Source organism: Phyllopteryx taeniolatus, chromosome 3 (assembly GCF_024500385.1).
Source record: "Phyllopteryx taeniolatus isolate TA_2022b chromosome 3, UOR_Ptae_1.2, whole genome shotgun sequence".
Lineage (NCBI taxonomy): Eukaryota > Metazoa > Chordata > Actinopteri > Syngnathiformes > Syngnathidae > Phyllopteryx > Phyllopteryx taeniolatus.
In genome coordinates, this window is record NC_084504.1 from 4,176,613 (window position 1) to 4,199,204 (window position 22,592).

The 22,592-nt window shown below is 40.6% G+C and overlaps 1 protein-coding gene across 8 annotated transcripts in view; it reads left to right on the forward strand.

The window, feature by feature from the left end:
• The window catches only part of fbrsl1 (fibrosin-like 1), a 421,085-nt gene that overhangs the window by 192,300 nt on the left and 206,193 nt on the right, over positions 1-22,592 (forward strand). For all 8 annotated transcript variants that reach the window (XM_061766519.1, XM_061766516.1, XM_061766523.1 and 5 more), the window contains exon 4: positions 2,179-2,214. In XM_061766519.1, the coding sequence (XP_061622503.1) occupies positions 2,179-2,214 (36 nt within the window). The remainder of the gene's footprint in view (positions 1-2,178; positions 2,215-22,592) is intronic.

Sequence of the window (22,592 nt, forward strand, 5' to 3'; positions counted from 1 at the left end):
TGATTGGGTATAAAAGGAGCTTCCCTGAATTGCTCAGTCATTCATAAGCTAAGATGGGGCGAGGTTCACCTCTTTTTGAACAAGTGTGTGAGAAAATAGTCGAACAGTTTAATGACAATGTTGCTCAATGTACAATTGCAAGGAATTTCGGGATTTCATCATCTACGGTTCATAATATCATCAAAAGGTTCAGAGAATCTGGAGAAATCACTGCACGTAAGCGGCAAGGCCGAAAACCAACATTGAATCCCCGTGACCTTCGATCCCTCAGGGAGCACTGCATCAAAAACCGACATCAATGTGTAAAGGATATCACCACATGGGCTTCAATTCAGAAAACCAATGTCAGTAAATATAGTTTGGCACTACATCCGTAAGTGCAACTTGAAACTCTACTATGCAAAAAAGCCATTTATCAACAACACCCAGAAACGCCGCCGGCTTCTCTGGGCCCGAGCTCATCTAAGATGGACTGATGCAAAGTGGAAAGGTGTTCTGTGGTCCGACGAGTCCACATTTCAAATTGTTTTTGGAAATTGTGGATGTCGTGTCCTCCAGGCCAAAGAGGAAAAGAACCATCCGAACTGTTATGGACAAGCTGTCTCCCATTGAAAATGTGTGGCGCATTATGAAGCGTAAAATACAACAACGGAGACCGCGGACTGTTGAACAGCTGAAGCTGTACATCAAGCAAGAATGGGAAAGAATTCCACCTACAAAGCTTCAAGAATTAGTCTCCTTAGTTCCCAAACGTTTATTGAATGTTGTTAAAAGAAAAGGTGATGTAACACAGTGGTAAACATGACCCTGTCCCAGCTTTTTTGGAATGTGTTGCAGCCATAAAATTCTAAGTTAATGATTATTTGCTAAAAACAATAAGGTTTATCAGTTTGAACATTTAATATCTTGTCTTTGTAGTGTATTCAATTAAATATAGGTTGAACATGATTTGCAAATTATCGTATTCTGTTTTTTATGTATGTTTAACACAACGTTCCAACTTCATTGGAATTGGGGTTGTAGATTTAAAATAAAATTTACGATTTTTGCCCAAAAATCAGATTTACAATTTTAATATTTTTTTCTTCCCCTTTTACTTGTAGAAAAAATTACTGACAATGACATCAGAAGAAGTTTTTTTTCCCCCCTTTTGGGATTTGATTTATTAATCCTGCTACTGCTCCTGCTGCTTTTTTTGCGCACATTTTTTTCCCAGCATCCACTTCCACAGAAATTTTTCTTTACTGATAATAAGAAAGATTTCTCATGTAAAAATTTCCTTTTTGTCAAATATGTACGTAAACACGATCCTCAATCAATTTACATTTTCCCGTAAATGTTCAACAATTTAACAGCAAACAATGAGCCGTCTAATTGCATGGGTCGGCCATTTCATGTGACTGCGGTCTGCTCTCTCACGGTCTTTTTTCTCATGTGGAGTTGGGCATGGTGAGGCAGTGTGACAAAGTATTTGCGGCTTGCAAGTACATACTGTATTTGGGGTCACCATGCTTTGGCAATGGTCCGCACAAGTGACTTCATGATTGCCTTCCATTGGGCTGCTTTCTTGTCTTACGGAAAACTGAACATGATTCACACTCATGTCTGTTTCTGTTTCGCATTTTGGAAAAAAAAGTCACAAGATGGGTTGAGAAAATCGCTAAATGTAATGTTGTGAACTCTGACCCTGCTTTTATTAAGTACTTCTACTTTGTTCATAGCCATGTTGTGATTCTAAGCCGTGCATGTCAGTGGGAGCTCACTTTAAACTACGTAAGCTGCTAATAAAATGCTTACAAGAAAAAAAAAGTCCTGATAAAATCGATCAATTGCTCAGCCCTACTCGACAAAGATACAAATTATGTTTTGCTTCATGCTATTACTGTATTGTAACACTAACACTACAAGCCCAAACAACTTTGTATTTGCAACTTTTCTAAATAGTTAAAGTTTTGCACACAAACATACAAACATCTATGAGCTGTGTATGACTAATAGCTTAGTGCCATTGTGGCAGCCAGAATGTAGGGTAGCGGTCTGCAGCTGCAGCATACATGGTGGGCAGCGTAAAAGGTTAACGTGAATATTGATATTAAAGCGGCACTGCTTCATCATGTCTGTGTCAGGGAGTGAAATGCTCCTTAAAGGTCATTCTTGTTCTCCTCTCTCTCCCTACAGAGTTCCACTCACTCGCTGTCAGGCCGCGACTACTCGGTAAGTGACATTTTCATGCTTCATAGCTTTATGTCGGAATTACAATCTTCAACGACCCACTTTATGGCCCCAACGCTCTACATTTTAATTATATTAAATAGAGTAATGGAGAAATCATGATATAAGAAGCATTAATTCTGTCTGACTGATTAAATCGTAACAAGGTGTCCTGTACTACCTTGGCATAAAGAGTGTTGTTTGTTTTATTTGTCTTTCTTGGCTCCTTCCACTTTTGTATGTTGGTATTCAGTTTCAGTTTTGATTTACTTTTTATTCATAATTCCCTTGTATGTAACAAAACATTGTAACATCATAAATGTGTCGAATTTTTGTACATTGATCGTGGTTAGTGATGTTTTTCATCACATAAAAAGAAAAAAACATCCAACCACAAAACCATCAGCCAATTCCTTCACAGTAGTCACACTAACAATTTGTCAGAGGGCTATTTTTATCCTGTTAAAGCATCCGTTGTCTTGCCCCTCAGAATTTTCCACCGTACATTTTTGTTCTCCTTTCAGTGATGTGTGTAATCTCTTGGTAATAGAGACAGAAATCATCCTTTTTGTCCTTTGCTTAAAGTTGAGCTCATAAGAGGAATATTCTTTAAAGTGTGCTACTTTTAGCTCATGAGTGGCATATGGCAATTCATATTGCAAACAGCCATCTAGACAAACAAAACAACTACAATGGTTGACGTGGTTTGTCATTGTTAATCGGCCTCAAAAGACTGTCATTAAAGCCCCTAAAAAGTGTAGCTTCAAAAGACATTGATCTTCATGAGTCTTTTTTTAAATGTTGTTTTAATAGAACATGTCACATTCATATTCCCCAGCGGCTGTATATTCACAGATGAAAACAAGTAAGACCTTCCAAAAAAGAATGTGGAGGCCTTTGGCTCAAGCTGTCAGTTTGAGTCGGCAGAGAGCAAGCCTTTCTCTTCATCTGAAAGGAGGAAGGGGGTCTGATATGGATGTAGCGAAGGCTCGGTGGGTGGTGATTTGCAGGCGGCATTGTGCAAGTCAAAGATAGACCGGTAAGGAGGGCAGGAAGTCTCATGTTGTCTGTCCTGTCTCCACTTTCTGGCTATCCGACATTGCTATCTGCAGTGTTTGTAAGCCTCTGGGCATCTCCTGGGTACTGAGCTCTGACTCTCAATCTGCTCAGCTGCCGAGCCCACTTGATTTCTGCAGGCATCTTATCTGTAAGTGCTTCGGGCCTTACAGAATGATGGTTTTGAAAAAGGGGGGCAGAGGTTGTAGGGCTGGGGGGCTCCAGGGAGCTTCCAGGCAATGACTGAGTGGGTATGGTAGGAGGAGAAGGTCTTGAAGGAGGCCAGGGGCTGGACTGAGCGTTATGACTCGAGGAAAAGGGAGAGAGAGGCTTCGCGTGTGGGTGGAGGAATACGTGTGAGGTGGAACGGTGGCGTAGGAGGGTCAGCCAGGCTAGTACGGGGTTTCGCCAACAAATGTGACAAGAAAGAAGTGTTAGCCCTGCCGCTCATCGGCATCTACTGCTCTGCCCTGCTACAAGTTATTAAGCTTGTGGTCCAAAGCTTTTTGTTTGTCACATTTATTATATATTTTTTTAATTACATAGTACTGGGTGGGACTGACGGAAATTTGTACTGAGCAACATGTCTACCCAAACCAGTTTGGATGCCCCTCCTGGAAATGGATGCCTAGGACCACCGACCCCTCCATCCTTCCCCTTTGCACGCCACTGGATGGACCTGCTCCATAGAAATGTGTATACTGTATGTATAGTCAAGGCACAGTTGTGTAATTTAATCCCCAACACATTGCACAAAACACTTTGTGCTGCTTTCCCTAAAACATAATTTTATTTGACTGGAGCAAGTTGAGAAAATTGAGCATGTACAGTACCTCCAATGTTTATGTTTTTCCAGCTGATGAAATTGCTTTACCCGAAAACATTTTCCCAACCCTCCCTATCCCAACCTTTCATCTCTCTTTGAGGTGTGACTGCTAATAGCAGGTCTGTTAAGTCTAGCAGTGATATGTCACAGCAGGACTGACTCCCTGTCTTGCACAGTGTGAGCGACTGGATATGGAATCGTTTATCAGGGTGACTCTATCCTGTCTGCAATGTGCAGGCTCCATTATAGCCTTGGCAATGTTTGGGAGACAATATATGTGCCTTGTTTCCTGCTCTGCTACGCGCTTGTTGTTTCAGTGCAACTGGGTCTGGACTCTAGCGATTTATCACTCTCAGGGGCTTTTTTGATAAAGAACCCAGCACCCTCCTCTGTATCTGCAAGATAGGAGATACAAGAAGCAGGGAAATTGTCAGAAAATCTCACTGCAACTATCTGTCCATTCTGTCTCTACCCCTGGGCTGGATATATTGTATAGTACAGAGGAGGAAACAGTTAAGCTGGGCAAAAAAGACAACACACAACCGTTTCCTTTCAGATTAATTGAGTTAGTTTCCCACCCCCCCCCCTCTTTTTACCACCCAAGGCCAAAATATGGCTTTTTTTTTCATGTGCAATGAAAGGATCAATCTTTGTCTACACAATATAATCTCACTTGACTGTTTTGGCAGGGTTTATCTTTGTGCAGACATGGATTTAAACCTTAGCCACGCAGTTTAGTTGAGTAAAGCTTGCCTGGAGCTGCCACACACCCATTCTTCACTTCCACTGCTTGGGGTGTCATAATCACATTTAATGCTGAATGAGTCCAACAGTTTTGGAGGTGTATGTGCCTTTTTAAACAGATTTGTAGAGCTCAAAATTCACTTTACTGTTACAGTGATGATGCATTTTACAAAAAAGTCAAGAAATTAATATGTAAGTCAAATATAGTTTTCCAGTGTACAATTCATTTTCACGGAATTAGTTGTTAAACACAGCAACTGATAGATATAAGAAGGGCTTTAAATGAAAGTTGTCTTCCTGGTCTTAAACATTCTCTCTGTCCGTCTCTGTATATAAAGGCCTATCTCTGTCACTGATTTGTTGTCAGTGGGGTGTGCAGGTGTCTCCACAGCACCGGCTCTTCACATGGTGAAAATTAGTGCAGGAAACCAAAAGCCCAGCAGGAGTGTGTCAGGGCCCTGACATTGTGCTGCTCTTGGGGTGGGGCACTGCCTGTCAGTGGCCCCTCTATGAGGGCTGTCTGCCATGAAAACCTATTTGTTTATCCCTGTGTGTGGTCCGGCTTCAGATCTCGGACCCTGCTGCTCGCTACACATAAGGAACCTGCGCTGTTGCCATTAGCAACAGATAAAAATTGCTGTTAACCACAACAGGACCCACAACACATCAATCAGTAGGTCTGCAGATAAAGGCTTCAGGCTTCTGGGGCCCTTGCTGAATGGCTTGGCTGAAAATCCTTTTCCAGTGGGTGAGCACATACAACTCTGGAAGTGGCGCTCTGCAGTCATTCAGAGGTGTGGAGACTAGTGTGATTTTCAGTTATGCTGCTCAAGTTTCGTCTTAATGGTGAGATGCATTAGAAATGCACAAATGTAAAGGGCACTGTGGGACAGGTCATTTAAAAAAATGAGACACTTACAATTTATGTTGAGTAGGCCTCTGGAAAACACCCCCAGTTCCTCTCAATGAACTCTTAATGCCTTTGCGAATTGGTGTTTCTCTTTAGGCTGCTTATGAGCTGGTGTATTCAGCTTCATCGCATTGTACATGTCCTCTTCATTACGACTGATTTGAGATCAGCGACTAAAAATAGCCAAAGTCCATACTCCAAAGGACCAAAGTATTGACTTTCATGCAAAAAAATGTGGTTTGTCTTCAATAGTTAATTTAAACATTTTCCTATCCAAGTTTCATTACCCTTACGGTAAATGTATGGTGAGGGCTTTGGAGCCTGTTAATGAAAAAGAACAATATTAATCTTTCCTTCCATTAAATCCAGTTAATTTATTTCCAGTTTATAACCATGTTGGAGTTTGTCCAAATGAAACACAGGCTCTCATGGGTAAAAGCATTTAGTTATACTCCCTAAGCTAGTCCTTGAATATCATCACTCTTACTATGTCCTGGATGGACTGTCCTCTAACTCACATTTGGCCCCCTTGTACAAAAGCTCTATAATGTTGTATGTAGTCCACCAATGCGCTAAGGATTTGTTTTCCCCTTTAGGCTTTCTGCCCATTAAGTTTCACTGACATTGTAGACAAATAAAGTGATAATTCCACTTTATCATATGTTACATATACCACAATGAAGCAGCAATTACATGCTTCTTCCATTTGTAAGAGCTCCCAATGCCGTTGTGGATGTTTTAATGAGGGCTGTAATGAACGCTCAGGGTGTTTGGCAAGTCTCGGAGAATGCGGAGGCTTTTATGTCTCCCATTATACGTACAATTTGCATCAGCAAATTACAATGCTCCATATCATTATCCTGCACCAAGGTTTGAACATAAATTAGAGCTCCAATTACAAACATCTATCTGGGAAAGGGGAAAATACCATAGCAGTCCACTAGATGTAAGCAGGAGGGAGAGAAAGCCTCCTGTGGATTGTGGATGATGATTCCATAGAGGTTGGTTTGTCTTTGGCTGTCCTACATGCCTTACCAACATACTGTTGGTATGTTTGTAAGTTAGTACAGAAACATTTAGTTTTTTCATTTTGAAGCAAGCCAAAGATGCTTTTAGTGACTTTAAATTTGAAGAAGATAGTTGTGACTGTTGTGAGGGAGCAAAGACATGGACAAAAATGGAGTCTGTCAAAGTGCCCCTAAGTTTCTCTGCCAGATAAGAAAGCAATACAGTTAACCCTCTAAGGCACAAGTGTGAAACTGGTGGCCCGGGGGCCAGATCCGGCCCGCCACATCATTTTATGTGGCCCACGAAAGCAAATCAAAGTCGCTAATTGTGTTCTGGTGTCATACCATTGAGATATTTGCAAGCATTTTTTTGTTACCAATCCCCCTTTGAAAAAGAAATGTAATAGTTGAAAAACATGATTTTATAGGCTTCTGATTTCAAAACTGGTTATTCATCAATGTGTTATGTATACTGTCATTACAGTGTGTGAGGTAATCTTTCATTTATATGGGTCCACAGTTGTAGCGGCCCTCCGAGGGGAGTCATAACTGCAATGTGGTCCATGACAAAAATGTGTTTGACACCCTTGCGCTAAGGCCAGGCCATTGAGAAACATTTCAAATTGACGACACTCACCCACAGCGAATAGCAAAAATTCCTGAATAGTAGACGCCCCCCATACATGTTTATAATTGCTTATATTTTAATAGTTTAAAACCTAAATGTACCCCAAACTATGATCCGAAAACACTTCATTTCATTTCAGTGCAAGACGCTGACGTGTGTATTCCGCTTCTCAACTTGCAAAAATACCAAGTCCTGTTGTGCTTTCCTATTAGCCATTTTATTACGTTTTTGACTCACCAATACGTACAGTAGATAATCTCATTTTCTAAATACATACAGTACATCGCAAACGACTCTACCTTTAGTTCGGCAATTATTGGACTTTACGTTGAACAGTGAGCGTTTACCAACTGAGCTTATCAGCTTTTAACTTCCATCACTGCCAATAGCGATCTGGACCTGTTTCTGCATCATCGAGATAAAAGGCTGTCGTTCGTTTTTAGCTTTGACTTGCGAGCACAAACTTGAAACACGAGCGCTGCATGGTGGTGGTAAACCAAATTCACTTCACAACTAGCAAGATTTGGGCATATATACGGTTAGTGAGCAATTCTTCAAAAAAGAGGCTTCAAGCTGTATATTGACACTCTCGGTTAAAGTTTACTTTCAAACTAAATAAATAAAAAATAAACAAAGCTAATTACACACTGTGCATTTAAACAATCACATAGTTTAGACAAAGTTTAATGATAATGCTAACACATAATAGGAACAAATGCTAACGCAGAGCATCTAGAGAATGTGGTGGGGGTATAACCTTTTAAGCAATGGGGACTTGAACACAAATGGCAGAGCAACACATATAGACAGAAAATATAACAATATTCATGGGCATAGATACTCTTTATCCAATGCGAAGAACAACTAATATTACTGCTGAGGAGTTGTGACATCTCCTCTGTGTCAATGTCCCCTTTTTCACACCACAATGTACAGTGGTGTGAAAAAGTGTTTGCCCCCTTCTTGATTTATTATTTATTTGCATGTTCGTCACTCTTAAATGTTTCACCATCATCAAAAACATTTATATACTAGTCAAAGACAACACAAGTAAACAAAAAAAATGCAGTTTTTAGATGAAGGTTTTTATTATTAAGGCTGAGAAAAGAAAACAAATACTACATGCCTCTGTGTGAAGAAGTGATTGCCCCCCAAACTTAATAAATGGTTGGGACACCCTTAGCAGCAACAACTGCAATCAAGCGATAACTTGGCAATGAGTCTCTTAAAGCACTGTGGAGGAAATTTGGCCCACTCATCTTTGCAGAATTGTAGTAATTCAGCCACATCGGAGGGTTTTCAAGCATTAACCGCCTTTTTAAGGTCATGCTACAGCATCTCAATATGATTCAGGTCAGGACTTTGACTAGGCCACTCCAAACTCTTCATTTTATTTTTTTTTTCAGCCAGTCAGAGCTGGATTTGCCAATGTGTTTTGGATCATTGTCCTGCTGCGGAACCCAAGTTCGTTGCAGCTTGAGGTCATGAACAGATAGCCGGACAGTTTCCTTCAGGATTTGTTGGTGGACATCAGAATTCATAATTCCATTTATCACAGCAAGTCTTCCAGGTTCTGAAGCAGCAAAACAGCCCTTGACCATCACACTACCACCACCATATTTTACTGTTGGTATGATGTTCTTTTTCTGAAATGCGGAACACACACCTTCCAAAAAGTTCAACTTTTGTCTCGTCAGAGTATTTTCCTGCAATCTTGAGGATTATCAAGATCTCTTCTGGCAAAGTTGAGATGAGCCTTAATGTTCCTTTTGCTCAGCAGTGGTTTTCGTCTTGGAACTCTGCCATGCAGGCCATTTTTGCCCAGTCTCTTTATTATGGTGGAGTCATGAACATTGACCTTAACTGAGGCAAGTGAGGCCTGCAGTCCTTTGGATGTTGTTGTGGGGTCTTTGTGACCTCTTGGATGAGTCATCGCTGCACTCTTGGGATAATTTTTCACAATCACAATTGCTCTATGTTTTCGCCATTTTTAGATAATGGCTCTCACTGTGGTTCACTGGAGTCCAAAAGCCGTAGAAATTGCTTTATAACCTTTTCCGCACTGATAGATTTCTCTTACTGTCTTTGTCATTTATTTCTCAATTTCTTTAGAGCTCAGCATGATGTCTAGCTTTTGAAGATCTTTGGGTCTACGTCACTTTATCAGGCAGGTACTATTTAAGTGATTTCTTGACTGAGGACAGGTGCAGCAATATTAGGCCTGATTGTGGCTCGAGAAAGTGAACTCAGGTATGATAAACCACAGTTATGTTTTAACGGGGGGGGGGGCAATAAATTTTTCACACAGGGCCATGTCGGTTTGGATTTTTTTTCTCCTTTAATAATAAAAACCTTCATTTAAAAACGTTTAGGTTTTAGTCTGGAGATTGATTTGGCCAAGTGTAAAACATTCCACTAATGAACTCCTGTTGTTGAGGCAGCATGCTTTCTTGCAGCATGATGAAGTACATTGTAGGGGGTGTTGGATGGTATTTAGGTCATTTCTTATGCATTTTAACCTCGCACCAAAAATATAATTTGTTGTCTTTTGTATGCAAAGCCAAAACATTGTTCATGACTAAAGGAGGAACTCAAAAAACTTATTCCATATGCAACACCCCCTTGCAATTATTCCTGCTACGAAACTTAACTTTTCAATACATACATTAGTTAAAACGACCTTACTCTCTAACTCCTCTGCCATTGTTACCTTTTCTGGAACGTGCACAAACAAATGGTACTAAGTAGGTCATGTTCTGGCACTTGTCTTCTAATCACGTGCAGAAAAGAACATCATTTCCCTTCACAGGAGCCCCCGAGTTTTGCTCTTGGGATTTCAGCGAACAACACATACTTGATTTATGTCATGTATACCCTTTTTTCTTTTACTTCTCTCAATGTATTCCTCTTCTTCCCTTCCCAACTTTGCATCTGAATATACAAAAGCAATGTTTCAGTATCTCCAAAGCAACACACACAGCCCTCATCCCCTCTGGTGCAAGTGTCTGACAGGAGCAGCAGGTAACGTATAAGATTACAGGAGAAAAAGGAGCAATTATACCTTCAGCTGGTGGTGGTGGGTTCATAAAAAGAGTAACTGTTAATAACAGTGTTGTGGTTTCTCCTGAGTCAGGAACACAGCAGAGGGAAACCTGCTGTTTTTGTCATCCTGTAACTATTTTACATGGTTGTACATGAGGTTTTTGTTTGTGTTTATTCAAACTGCATACTGTGAGAACAGCTTTGGCTCTACTGTGATTGTGTCTTTTCAGCAAACCAAGACACTAATTACCGCAGCCACATGTTTTATGTGTACATGAGATCAATACATTGGCTAAAAATGGTGTATCATTCTTCAGGCTACTGTTGTGAAAGTATTGAAAGGCTGATAAATCCATAAATGACCAACTTTCCTTCTCAATAGAGCAGGAATGTCCAAAGACCTGCCCGTAGTCCTTCTGTTTGTTTTATTTTTTATTTATTTATTTTTTAAACAAACCTGCAGTAAAGTCTACATTTGTACAATTTTTTTTACCTCTGCTGTTCGTTCATCCGCATGGCCTTGCAGAATGGTGGATCTGTATCCCTTTGTGCTGGAGCAGTTTTGCTTTGCAACAGTGAAGTTTGAAATACTCCCTCTGCTTATTTTTATTAATTAATTAATTTTATTATTCTGATGTTTATTGAAAATGCAGCTGGACAGAAAAGGGTTTTAGGGGACAGACAGAGGGAGAGAGTGGATAAGGGGACAAGGGGTGAAAACCACAGCAGAACAAAAGTGAGAGAGAAAAGGGCAGGACAGGATGTGGGAAAATGAACAAGGTAGTGCTATTTACGAGTGGTGCGGTGGGATTCTTCTTTAGTGTCTAAACAACTGTAAGAACCTGTGAGTTGATATGTTAGTATAACCTGTGTTGTTGTTAGTGATTCCAGCAAAGGTAATTAAAGCCTATAGTGTGTCTATCAAACTTATTAGTGAATGAACACCATATCACATGCATGTTAGTCAACGGAGTTGCTGAGCCGGCACATCGAGGAAGGGTGAGCTCCCCCAACCACAAAAGGCGGGGGGTGAGAGAGCAAGCCTGTCTAACCCAACTGGGGGGGCGCCACCGACCCCCCAGGACCCAAGGAGGTCCCGAGCCCGACCGAAGCGCCCTGACCAGTCCCAAAGGGAGGGACACGGGCACTGGACTACCATTATTTTTCCAGTTTAACAGTATTGTTTTAGCGATAGCTAGAATTACAAGTATTGGCTGAGCATGTTTATTTGGAAGATCTATATCTTTTAAATCACCCAGCATACGACGATTAGGAGAAATCGGAATCCTAGAGTTCAAAACTGAGGAAAGTTTTTCTAGAACTACTGATTAGAAGTGCTGTACAGGTGTACAATGCCAAAGAGCATGTAAATAAGTGTCTGGAGCGTTTTCAGTACAATGAATGCATATGTTTGATTTTGAATAGCACATTTTATGCATACTATATTGTGTAACGTGATGTATGGAGTACTTTGAACTGGATTGGCTGTAAATTACTGTTTTTTGAGAATGTGTTTCCACAGATTTGTGTCCAGTAATCAATGTCAGTAGAGAGGTCTTTTTTCCCCATTTTGTGACTGGTAAGTGTATTAAATTAGTACTTGAGATTAATTTGTATACTTTTGAAAGGAGTTTTTTGTTTTGTGGAAGTAGTTCTGTCACGAATGGTTTTTGAAGGCGAGGAAGGCAAGGCAAAAACGTGGAGGACCCAAGTGCAGGGAGGCAAGGCAAAAAGTATATTGAATTAAAAAAAAAAAAAAAGGGCAAACAAGGAACATGGATAAAGCAAACTAAATAAAGTCCCACAACAGATAACCAAAGTATTAGTGTTCTGCCGTATTGCTATTGCCAGTGGTTCGATAAATAGTGTGAATAGCAGGGAACAAAAACAAGATCCCGGATACAAGCGGCCGAAATGAGTTTCCTCCGCAGGGTGTCCAGGCTCTCCCTTAGAGATAGGGTGAGAAGCTTGGTCATCCGGGAGGGGCTCAGAGTAGAGTCGCTGCTCCTCCGCATTAAGAGGAGCCAGATGAGGTGGCTGGGGCATCTGATTAGGATGCCTCCCGGGCAACTCCCTGGTAAGCTGTAATTCAGTAGAGAATAATGAAAGCGCCAGGTTGGAGAAGGTATCATGTTTGATTCAAGTTTGAGGCAGAGAGAACTTGATCGCTAATTATTCTTGGATGTATTTTGAAAGTGCTGTTTTGAGCAATTGAGGTATTTGTGAGAACGTAGTCAATTCTAGCGAAGGAGCGGTGAACAAATGCCATTTAACACAGTCCATATCCAGCTCATGTTTGCCAGCATCCTACTTTATACTTTTGACACCGGATAGCTCTGCTGTCATAAAGCAGAAAATTAAAAGCATATGTGGTGTCACTGATATGAAATTGAAACATAGAACGTGAGTAATAAGATGCACTGGGGAAAAAATTACAGATGTCAATAGGACGTGTGACTGTTTCATATGCAATGATGGTATTGCTGGAGCCTAATTAAAGACCACAATGTTCAAAGACGGGCACCACGTTGGACAATTGGTTAGCACATCTGCCTCACAGTTCTGAGGTTCCGGGTTCAAATACGGCCTCGCTGAGTGGAGTTTGCATGTTCTCCCCATGCCTGCGTGGGTTTTCTCCTGGTACTCTGGTTTCCTCCCACATTCCAAAAACATGCGTGGTAGGTTAATTGAAGACTCTAAATTGCCCGTAGGTGTGCAAATGGTTGTTTGTTCATATGTGCCCCGCGATTGGTTGATTTATCCAGTAATCGATCCATCCATCCATTATCTTCACTAGGGTCGCAGGTGTGCTGGAGCCTATCCCAGCTCACTGCGGGCAAAAGGTTGGGTACACACTGAACTGTTTGTCAGCCAATCGCAGGACAGATATAAACAAACAAACATTTGCATTCGCATTCATACCTATGGACAGTTTTGACTCTTGACTCGTACCCGGAGAAAATCCACGCAGGCACGGGGAGAACATGCAAACTCCACACGGGCGAGGCCGGATTTGAACCCGGGTCTTTAGAACTGTGAGGTGGATGTTCTAACCAGTCGGCCACCGTGCCGCCTGATCCAGTAGTATACTGTATTTTTGTTTTTGTTTTTACAATAAGGAATTAATACAGTGTTGACTATACCTTTTTATCCATCAATATGTATTTTTATCACCATTGTTAGTTTTTTTGATGATAATAACTCTATTTTTATAGATCATATTATTATCCATACATCCATCTTCTATACCACTTATCCTGACTAGGGTCGCTGGCTGCTGGAGCCCATCCCAGCCATCCATTATTATTATTATTACTATTATTATAACACTAGTCATTTGTTTGTCATTAATTTGTTATTTTACGTTTGCATATGTTTTAGCACAATATGCATTTATATTTGAATGCATTAGTTAACGCGACACACGTTTTGTACAGCTTATCTTCGTCCCCCAACCCCCTCGACCACTCGTAATCTGTTGGGAGATGCATTTGTTCTATTCCCAAGAGTGATACATTTGTTTCTTGGGTCCTCATTAATTGTTATCATACAGCAAGATAAGTATATTACACTCTGGGCTGCTCTGTTTGGGTTTATAATTCCCGTAAAATCTGTGTTCATTTCCGTTAGCATGTTATGGATTTTTGTATTACTGGATGTTAGCATTAAGGTAGCTGATGTTCGTTGTTTACTTCTTTTTGTAACGTGTCAAGTTTTACAGTAAACTACAACTGGAAGGACAAACAACTTAAAGCATGCACGTTTTGCCTCTCATTTGGAGAATGGTTTGCTATCTGTCAAACTGCTCAGATCCACACAGGGGGGGGGGGGAAAGGTACTAAAAAGACATATTTTGAAGGCAACATAGTCACATCGCAGGTCCTGCAATGTGACTATTGTGCACATGTACGTTGCGATGGTAACTTTAAATTAAACTTTAAAAAATTACGGTATATGTGAAATAGTTCTTACCTATGGATGAATTCCACGGTGCAAGCTGCAACTTTCTGGTACTGAAGATTAAAGTTGTATTAGGAGAACAGCACAGCCACGACATCCACAAAACAAGTTCCCTCACACGACAACTAATTCTCTGTGCTGACTGACTTGCATCAGTTATGGCCCTGGAAAAAAAAAATATGACAAATTAGAAAAGTAACAATAGAAATGTTAAAAAAAAAGAAAACATAAATAAATTGATTGAAAAGTATGGCAACTCAATTACTTCTCGTAGGAGTTTGAAAACTACTGAAATAGACTACATTAGCCAAACCCAAAGTGATGTCTCATACGTCCAAGTTTTGGGGGTTGGTGTTATAATTTTGTATGTAAACTAGGGATGTTTGATACCACTTTTTTTCCAGACCGATACCAATATGAGTATTCAGTCTTGACATACCGATCATGAACACAATTGACAAATGATTGTGAACAATGACCTTTCTTTGTTTCTGATGCAAATGATGTTTAGATCCGATGTTTAGGCCATAAATCTTGAATTAGTGCCATAAAATCCTTAGAAATGAAACAGTCACACATCTTTTTGACTTCTCAATATGTCTACAACATTCTCATGCACACTTGTTGAATTCCGTTTCATACTAGTGATACCATGCCAATTAGTTTTTGAGCTTTTGGCGCCTGCGTTTTTAAACAGCGCGCCTGAGTTTCAAGAGTAAGAAGTACACAGGAGACAAGCAAAACCTTAATGCGAGCCATATTAAATGTTATGTTTAGCTTACGCAATAGGCCTAAAATCCAAGCAGTGGGACAGAAATGGCCCATAACTTTTCTAAGTTAGTCCTGGTAGTATAACATTTTCTCTCTTGAGTAGATGTTGCTTGAAGAGATGAAACGAGGCTGATTCAGATTTTCCTTGTCACATCCACATTTCACACAGTCAAAAAGTATTTCATATACAATTACCCTCTGACTGCCCCATTTGGCTGATGATAAGCAAACTAACAGATTTATTTAACCTTTCATTTACTGCAAGTTCCCAGCTGGATGCCCTTAATGTAAATGACTACCAGACTCACCCTCCTGTCTTCAGCCCACAACCATCCGCACTTTACACTGCTGCCACTTTCCCTCAGTCTGTGGTTGGCCCTGGCCCCCATCACGCTGGGGCACATGGGAGATTAACTGGGCCGGCTTACTCACTCAGCAGGTTCCCCGACTCATCCTAACCCAATCTGCCAGCTATCCTCCTGCTCCACCAAACCATGGCAGCAGGGCACCACGAGCCCGGGCCGCCTTCATTACGCCTGCCAGATGGGCTGAGAATTAGATTTGAACTCCCACCATGGGCGGGGGCGAGGTGAGAGATTGAAGCGGGAGGAGAGGTGGGCATTGGTAGGGGTGAGGAAAATTGTATGTATTAGAAAGTAATGTATATATATTTTTTCATTTATGTTGCAAGTTATGACACTTTAATGTAACACCCCTGGTATCTGGCAGCATTAAAAGCCTGTCATTGATTAATCGACACTAACTACAAGCAAATGCTTGGGAGAAATGAAATTAGCGAGCGTAGCAATTTGGCACAGTGATTATCGTCTCCTTGGAGGCACTTCCTGATGATTTAAGAATGCTAACAGTTAAGCAAGTCAGATCTGATTGCTCTTAATGGTTAAATCAAGCTGTGTCGGAGGCAAAGCTTGATTGGGAATGTTTGTTTCTCCGTTTATCTCCTGCTCTTCATGCCCATGTTTCTCATTTTTGCAACAGCTCTCTGCAAGGAGAAAAAGGGGTGAGGGGTCAAATCTGTTAGCTCCTGATGCCATCTTTTGCCAGCTCTTAATTAGATCAGAAATACTTGCTTTCCAAGGTGTAATTTCTGCTCTACTAAGTACCATCCCTATAAATGATGTGAACAGTGCTTTGCTAACTACCTCAGTCATGCTCAAATCTGTGTATACAACACTTACTTTCACATTTAGTGTGACACAAAAGGAGAGAATGGAAACAGAAGGATATTGTGCAAATGAAAATAATGAAATGTGTAAAGCTCTTACCACATTGATTTCCTGCCTTTTTCCTTCATTCTGTAGGAAGGCACTTTCAGCACTAATTAGGCGAAAGACAGTAACTTAGTCCTCTATAAACCCACCACATTGCTGGGGGTCTCAAACATTACAAAATGTTTTTCCTCCATTAGGGGAACTTTTAAAGGTGTTTACACGCTGTAAGTATTTCAGCCCCTGTTCCAGTGAGACCTAGGTTGAAGAACTGATAGGTGATGAGGATAGTGATAAGTAGAAGTAGTGTAGTGGACGCAGATGCATTTGATTGTGCCACGCATGCTAAACCCTCTTTTGAACAGTACTGTGCCCTGCAAAGTTGAGGGACAAAAGGGCTCTCTACTTTCATCTCTGCATACTAAATGCCCGATAAATCAAAACACTTTTCACAGCAGTGATGAAATGTATTTAAAGTAAAACAGGAGCAACAAATTGACTTTGGGAAATATGTCTATTCGTTTTTCCAAGCTGTTTTCTCATTCAGCGGTGGGGGGAAATCATTGCAAGTCAAATGTAATCATCTTGCCGTTGGGTTATAAACTGTCTGGAATAATAATATTAGCTTGGTCGTACATCAAGCCAGCAATTTGAATTTCTGAGGTACACATAAGGAGGCTGATGCTAATCACAACCAATCACTGACGTTATCAGACTTGTTTTTCCTTGTTTATAACAGCTTTATTTTTTGGCACATCTTGAAATTTGGCAGACTGAATTCATTAGCTGTTGTGCCGCATGTAGTCAACAAGGGTGTCTGTAATGTGGGTTGTAATTTCTCCTGTTTGCGTGTTCTTGTTACTGTGTCATATCTCGTGTCTGCATCACAGCCAAAAAGTTCTCTGAACTGTGTAGTTACAGGGAAACTGAAGGAAAACAAAATTGTAACCAGGCTTTTCCACATTAAGCATACATGCTTAAGTATGATTAGAAGAGATTAAGGTGGGGTTGATATCCCTGTGACAATTTTGAAATGGTTTGAGAGCAGCTTTTGTGAACAAACTTTTCTTAATCCCATTCCAAGTGTTCGCTCTCACCGTCGCTAAATTATTTAAAGTTTTCCTGGCAGCTGCAGTGCCAGAGGCCCAGAGGTTAGACATCAAAGCCCTGGAAGCATTTTTTAACATGTTGAATGAAGTGACTTTTTTTTTTGTTTGCATTGAGTTTCGAGACAATGTGCAATTTGTGAAGCAGCTGCTTACACTTATTCTATTTCCAGAGTAACACAAGGTTCAGTAGTGGTCTTTTCCCCACCCAAGGATGTGAATCCAAACCCTCAGTTGGCCAATTTGTGATCATGTATCCTTTTTCCATATCATCTACCTATCATGTATATAAGATGGAGGCATCCAGTGGTCTGCTGGGTGATGTGATCCACAGATAGATACATTCATACATAATGATAAAAGATGGGCTTGGAAACGGCTACTTATTTGACAATGATTGAAGTTCTACTGGTGACTGGTTAGCACATCCGCCTCACAGTTCTGAGGGCCCGGGTACTCTGGTTTCCTCCCACATTCCAAAAACATGCGTGGTAGGTTAATTGAAGACTCTTAAGTTGCCCGTAGGTGTGCAAATGATTGTTTGTTTATATTTGCCCTGCGATTGGCTGGCGACCAGTTCTGGGTGTACCCCGCCTCTCTCCCGAAGATAGCTGGGATAGGCTCCAGCATGCTCGTGACCCTAGTGAGGATAAGCGGTACGGAGAATGAATGAAGGAATGAAGTGCTACCTTCATAGATGGCGAAGAGGACCTCTTCCCCACTCCCCTCCTACACGTAAACCATAGCTTCCCTCTTCTGATCCCACCTTAATTATTTTTCCCGGCCCAGCTCAAGGTCTTTCCACTCTTTAAAAGAGAAATATCAAATGGAATTATAATTGCTTGCTCACCCAAAACAGGAGCCTGTGTGTGCCTTAAAAATCACACATCTGTTCCTACAACCCATAGTTGCAAAGCCAAACCCTGTCTCTCTCTCACTGGCCGTGAAGTAATGTGAATTATTCATGCCAGCAGGGCCGTAGTGTGCTTCATCATGTTAAAGTGCCCATGACATTACTGATGGTGCCACTGATGCCCTCGCACTGCTAGCTCTGCTAATGCATTTGAAAGGGAGAGATAAGAAGAGCTATATGGGCACTGAAGACAACAAATTATGACTGCACATTAGTGTTTTACTGCATTTGTATTTGATTATTCTTTAATATTTTATCTTGATTATTCTTTAATATTTTATCTATCAATCAATCAATCTATCTATCTACCAACCTACCTACCTACTTACTTTTGAATTTGATGCTTGCAACATGTTCCCAAAAAACTGACAGGGGCATGTTTACCACTGTCACATCACGCATGTGCAATTTACTTCCACAGTTGGTAACGTGGGTAAAAGAACTTCCTACTTGCTCGGGTGAATGGGGAAGGGGACAGTTTCAAAACACCCGTAGGAACTTTAAATGTCTACAATGTCCTTTTAAAACACAAGATGTCACAACAGATCCACCAAAGATGACAACAACCCAGTGTTTGGGCTTTTCATATTTACACATATGACATCATATTTTTATAAATAAATGATATATATTCATTCTGCAGTTTTTGTTAACGACTGACTAAATCTTACCAGATTCTAAGTTTTTAATCACCACCAAGCTTCTCATCTAGATTATCTTTCTTCTCACTGAGAGGGAGCATGTCTCAGGAGGACCGAAAGGATTACTTTGTTTTAGTGTGCATCCACGCTGGGAGCTCTAATGATGTGCCATATTCAGAATCAGAAACCTGGAATTCAAAAAAGCCCAATTGTATTGTAAAGAAAAGACTATGATCATGATATTAAAAGTAGTTGGAAAAAGAAAGAACTTGCACACAATGGTGCATATTATAGTTCCACTGGGACAGACCATCATTCAGCTTCACTCACTGTCCTCCGGGTGTTTGTAATCATCATGCTGCCCCCCCAAAACAAGATGAAAAATGTGTACTGAATTCTTTCCACTGTCAGTTAGTGTTGCTTTAACCTCTGATATTCACTCTGAATCTTGTCTGACATTTTTAGAAACCACCCACTCTCCAGTAAAAGAGCTGAGATAGATGAGCACAACTGATACTGTGGTTCCCACACACTTAGCCTTCTGAAAATTCACACAAGTGATAGCTGGTACTGACAGAGGAGGCCGGAAAAAATCTCACCTTATTGGAAAACAAAGAGTTAGTCAGAGGTAAAATGAGTAAAAACAAGATGTTTTGGCTTCATAATGACTTCGAGGTTTGTCCAGATTTCAGTTGACAAATCTGTGGCTGCCCCCAAGCAAAACCCTCTTTCCGCAAGTGGGCCAACAAAGATTCTGGAATTTTTATTCATGGTTATATGGTCTGATGACAAATTTGAGATGAATGTGATGACTCCCTTTTCCAATTTGATTTGAAGCAACACTTTGATACTCTTATCTTGCAACTACCCTTCTAAACGAGCTGCAGGACTTACATTGTTCACAAATACTAATCACATTTTATTCGGTTGCATGGTGGTGGATAAGAACTGGTTCCTCCATGAGCAGCGGGATGAGCGAGGCACCACGTAGGCAGACTGTTTGACCTGAAAATAGCAAATGTCTGGCTCAAAACTGGACCAGCCGTTGTTGTTTGCAGACAAGAGAAAAGAGGAAGGAAGACGGTAGATGGCATCATCCTGTTTGTTCTTTTTCTGACTTAGTTTTCCCTAATTATTATTCCCTAACTATATGTTTGTTAGTTTTTTTATGTTGTGGGTGTTATTCAATGTGAGGTGACATGAGAGATTTCTACACTGGAGCAACATTATCTCAAAAACAGTTTCGATCTCATGTGAATGTTACACTGGAAAATACGAGAACTAAATTAATTAATTAAGTTGTATAAACTGTCCAATTCAACCTCAACCAATTCCATTCAACCAAAGAAATACATTCATTGGGAAGCAACGGAATGAACATACAGTATCATAGCATCATGACCAAAATGATCACTATCATATTATCACATTACAAAAGAAATGTTCGCAAAAAAGTTACACATACACGCATTGAACGGATTTGACAAGAACATGTCAAATCAGAAGCCCTATTTAATTTTGGACATTAGAACTTCTCAGAACGAAACAGAAACACCCTAGGGGCATTTTTATGCATGGAAGACCACTGGGATTTACTTAAAATGACTAAACGATTAAATAAAGGTGGGACTGTAACATCCGATCCATCCATTTTCTGTACCGCTTATCCTCACTAGGGTCACAGGCGTGCTAGAGCCTAATTCAAGCTAACTCTGAGCGATAGGTGGGGTACACCCTGAACTGGTCGCCAGCCAATTGCAGGGCACACATAAACAAACAATCTTTAGTACTCGGAGAAAAGCCACACAGCCGAATTGTGAAGCAGACGTGCTACGCAGTTGACCACCGTGCCACTGGTCTGTACCATCGAATCAATCGAATTAATTTCAAATTGGGATGAATTCTAATGAATCCTTTTTAATCAAAACATTTGACACAATATAAATATATTTTTAATTCAAATAGATTTTGACATACATACAGGATATGAACAGAAAGAACAACTTTGAATTTTTAACAAAGTGTGAATAATATAAAGAATAAGATGCATTCGAATTGGCTATATTCTTGCTTTTAAAGAACTTTTTGTCAACTCAAGGATTCAAGCTCAGGATTCACTTGCATTTTGGACGCAGACGGGCTGAAGTCCCGCCAAGACCACATCTGGGAGGGAGTCTAGTGTTTTCAAATGTCTCCAATAAATCAAAAAAAGTTGCTAGATTTATCGCTTGTCATTTTTTTGGTTTGAAAAAGAGCCACTAGTTATTTTCTAAATATAGCTACAAATTCTTGAAGTTGACAACACCACATCACTATTTTAAAAAGGCTGCAAACACAGCACAGCAAAATAGAAATAAATGCAAAACAAAACAAACAAAAGAAGTAGTCGTGGTGGTAACAATAGTTACAATTTGAAACTATAATACTAGCTGTTTGGAATTTCATCCCAATGTCAAACTTTATCTACAATGTTATTTGGAATCTTCACAGAAAAGGTTACTGTGGATGTGGTCATGGAGGTTGACGACCCAAATCCTTCGATGTGGTCATGGAGGTTGACGACCCAAATCCTTCGAATCAATATGGTCTCCTAAGACTGCATGCAGCTCGGAAATATTCATATTTTTCAATGAAGATAATTGGGATTTTTGTTAAACCTGTCAAGCATCAGGGAATTGACACACCGTGAATGGCCACCCCTTTTCTCCATCCATTAAAGATGCTTGTTAGCTGACCTGCCATAGGTTCTCATTGCTGTGACGGCTCGGTAACAATCTATTACACTGACTAGGAGCCCACGCATCTCATAACTGGCACCAAATATTGGTTTTGCTAATAAATTCTGAAAAATGCCACATTAACGAGGAAAATAAACCGGCAGGCATGTTGGCAGGGTGTGGGTGGCTGTCCTATGGGAGAGGAATCTCTGAGATGTATAAATAGTTCCAGCATCACTCAACAGGGGTACTATCCCACCCGCCCCTCTTGCAACCTTTCCTGGGTTCAGAGTGCCGAGCAGCTGGCTAGACATGTGGATGACTGCAAGACAGTAAGGTTTACCATCTCCAAGGCCCCCGCTCCCAAAAGCAAGCCTTCAGGGTAATGTTAGATCTTTTCATAAGTTACAAAGATGTAATTAGACAAATTAGCTTAGCAGACTCTAAGGGTTGTGTCTTAATGGCTGTGTGTTGCCTAAATTTGTAATTAGCAAGCAGCCACTGCTTTAAACTCACATATTGCACCCAAGGCCTTGCATCCATAACCTGACAGCCCGGTAATGAAGGTTTATACAGTATATCCCACAGGCTCTGCTTGTCTCTCGCCAGCCGAGTTTGTTGTTGTGATTCATGCTGGGCTGCTGTGAAAACATATTGTTTCTACCCAAGTATCCTTTTCTTGCAATCCTTTCACCATAGTGATGCATTCAAATCAAATGAATGTGTTTTTTTCCTCAGAGGCTCAAAGTTTCATTTTGGCCAATCACCTTTATGGCTCAATTCATCAGCACGATTGCCTATCTGTCCAGGTCTCAGGTTGTGAGTAGCACC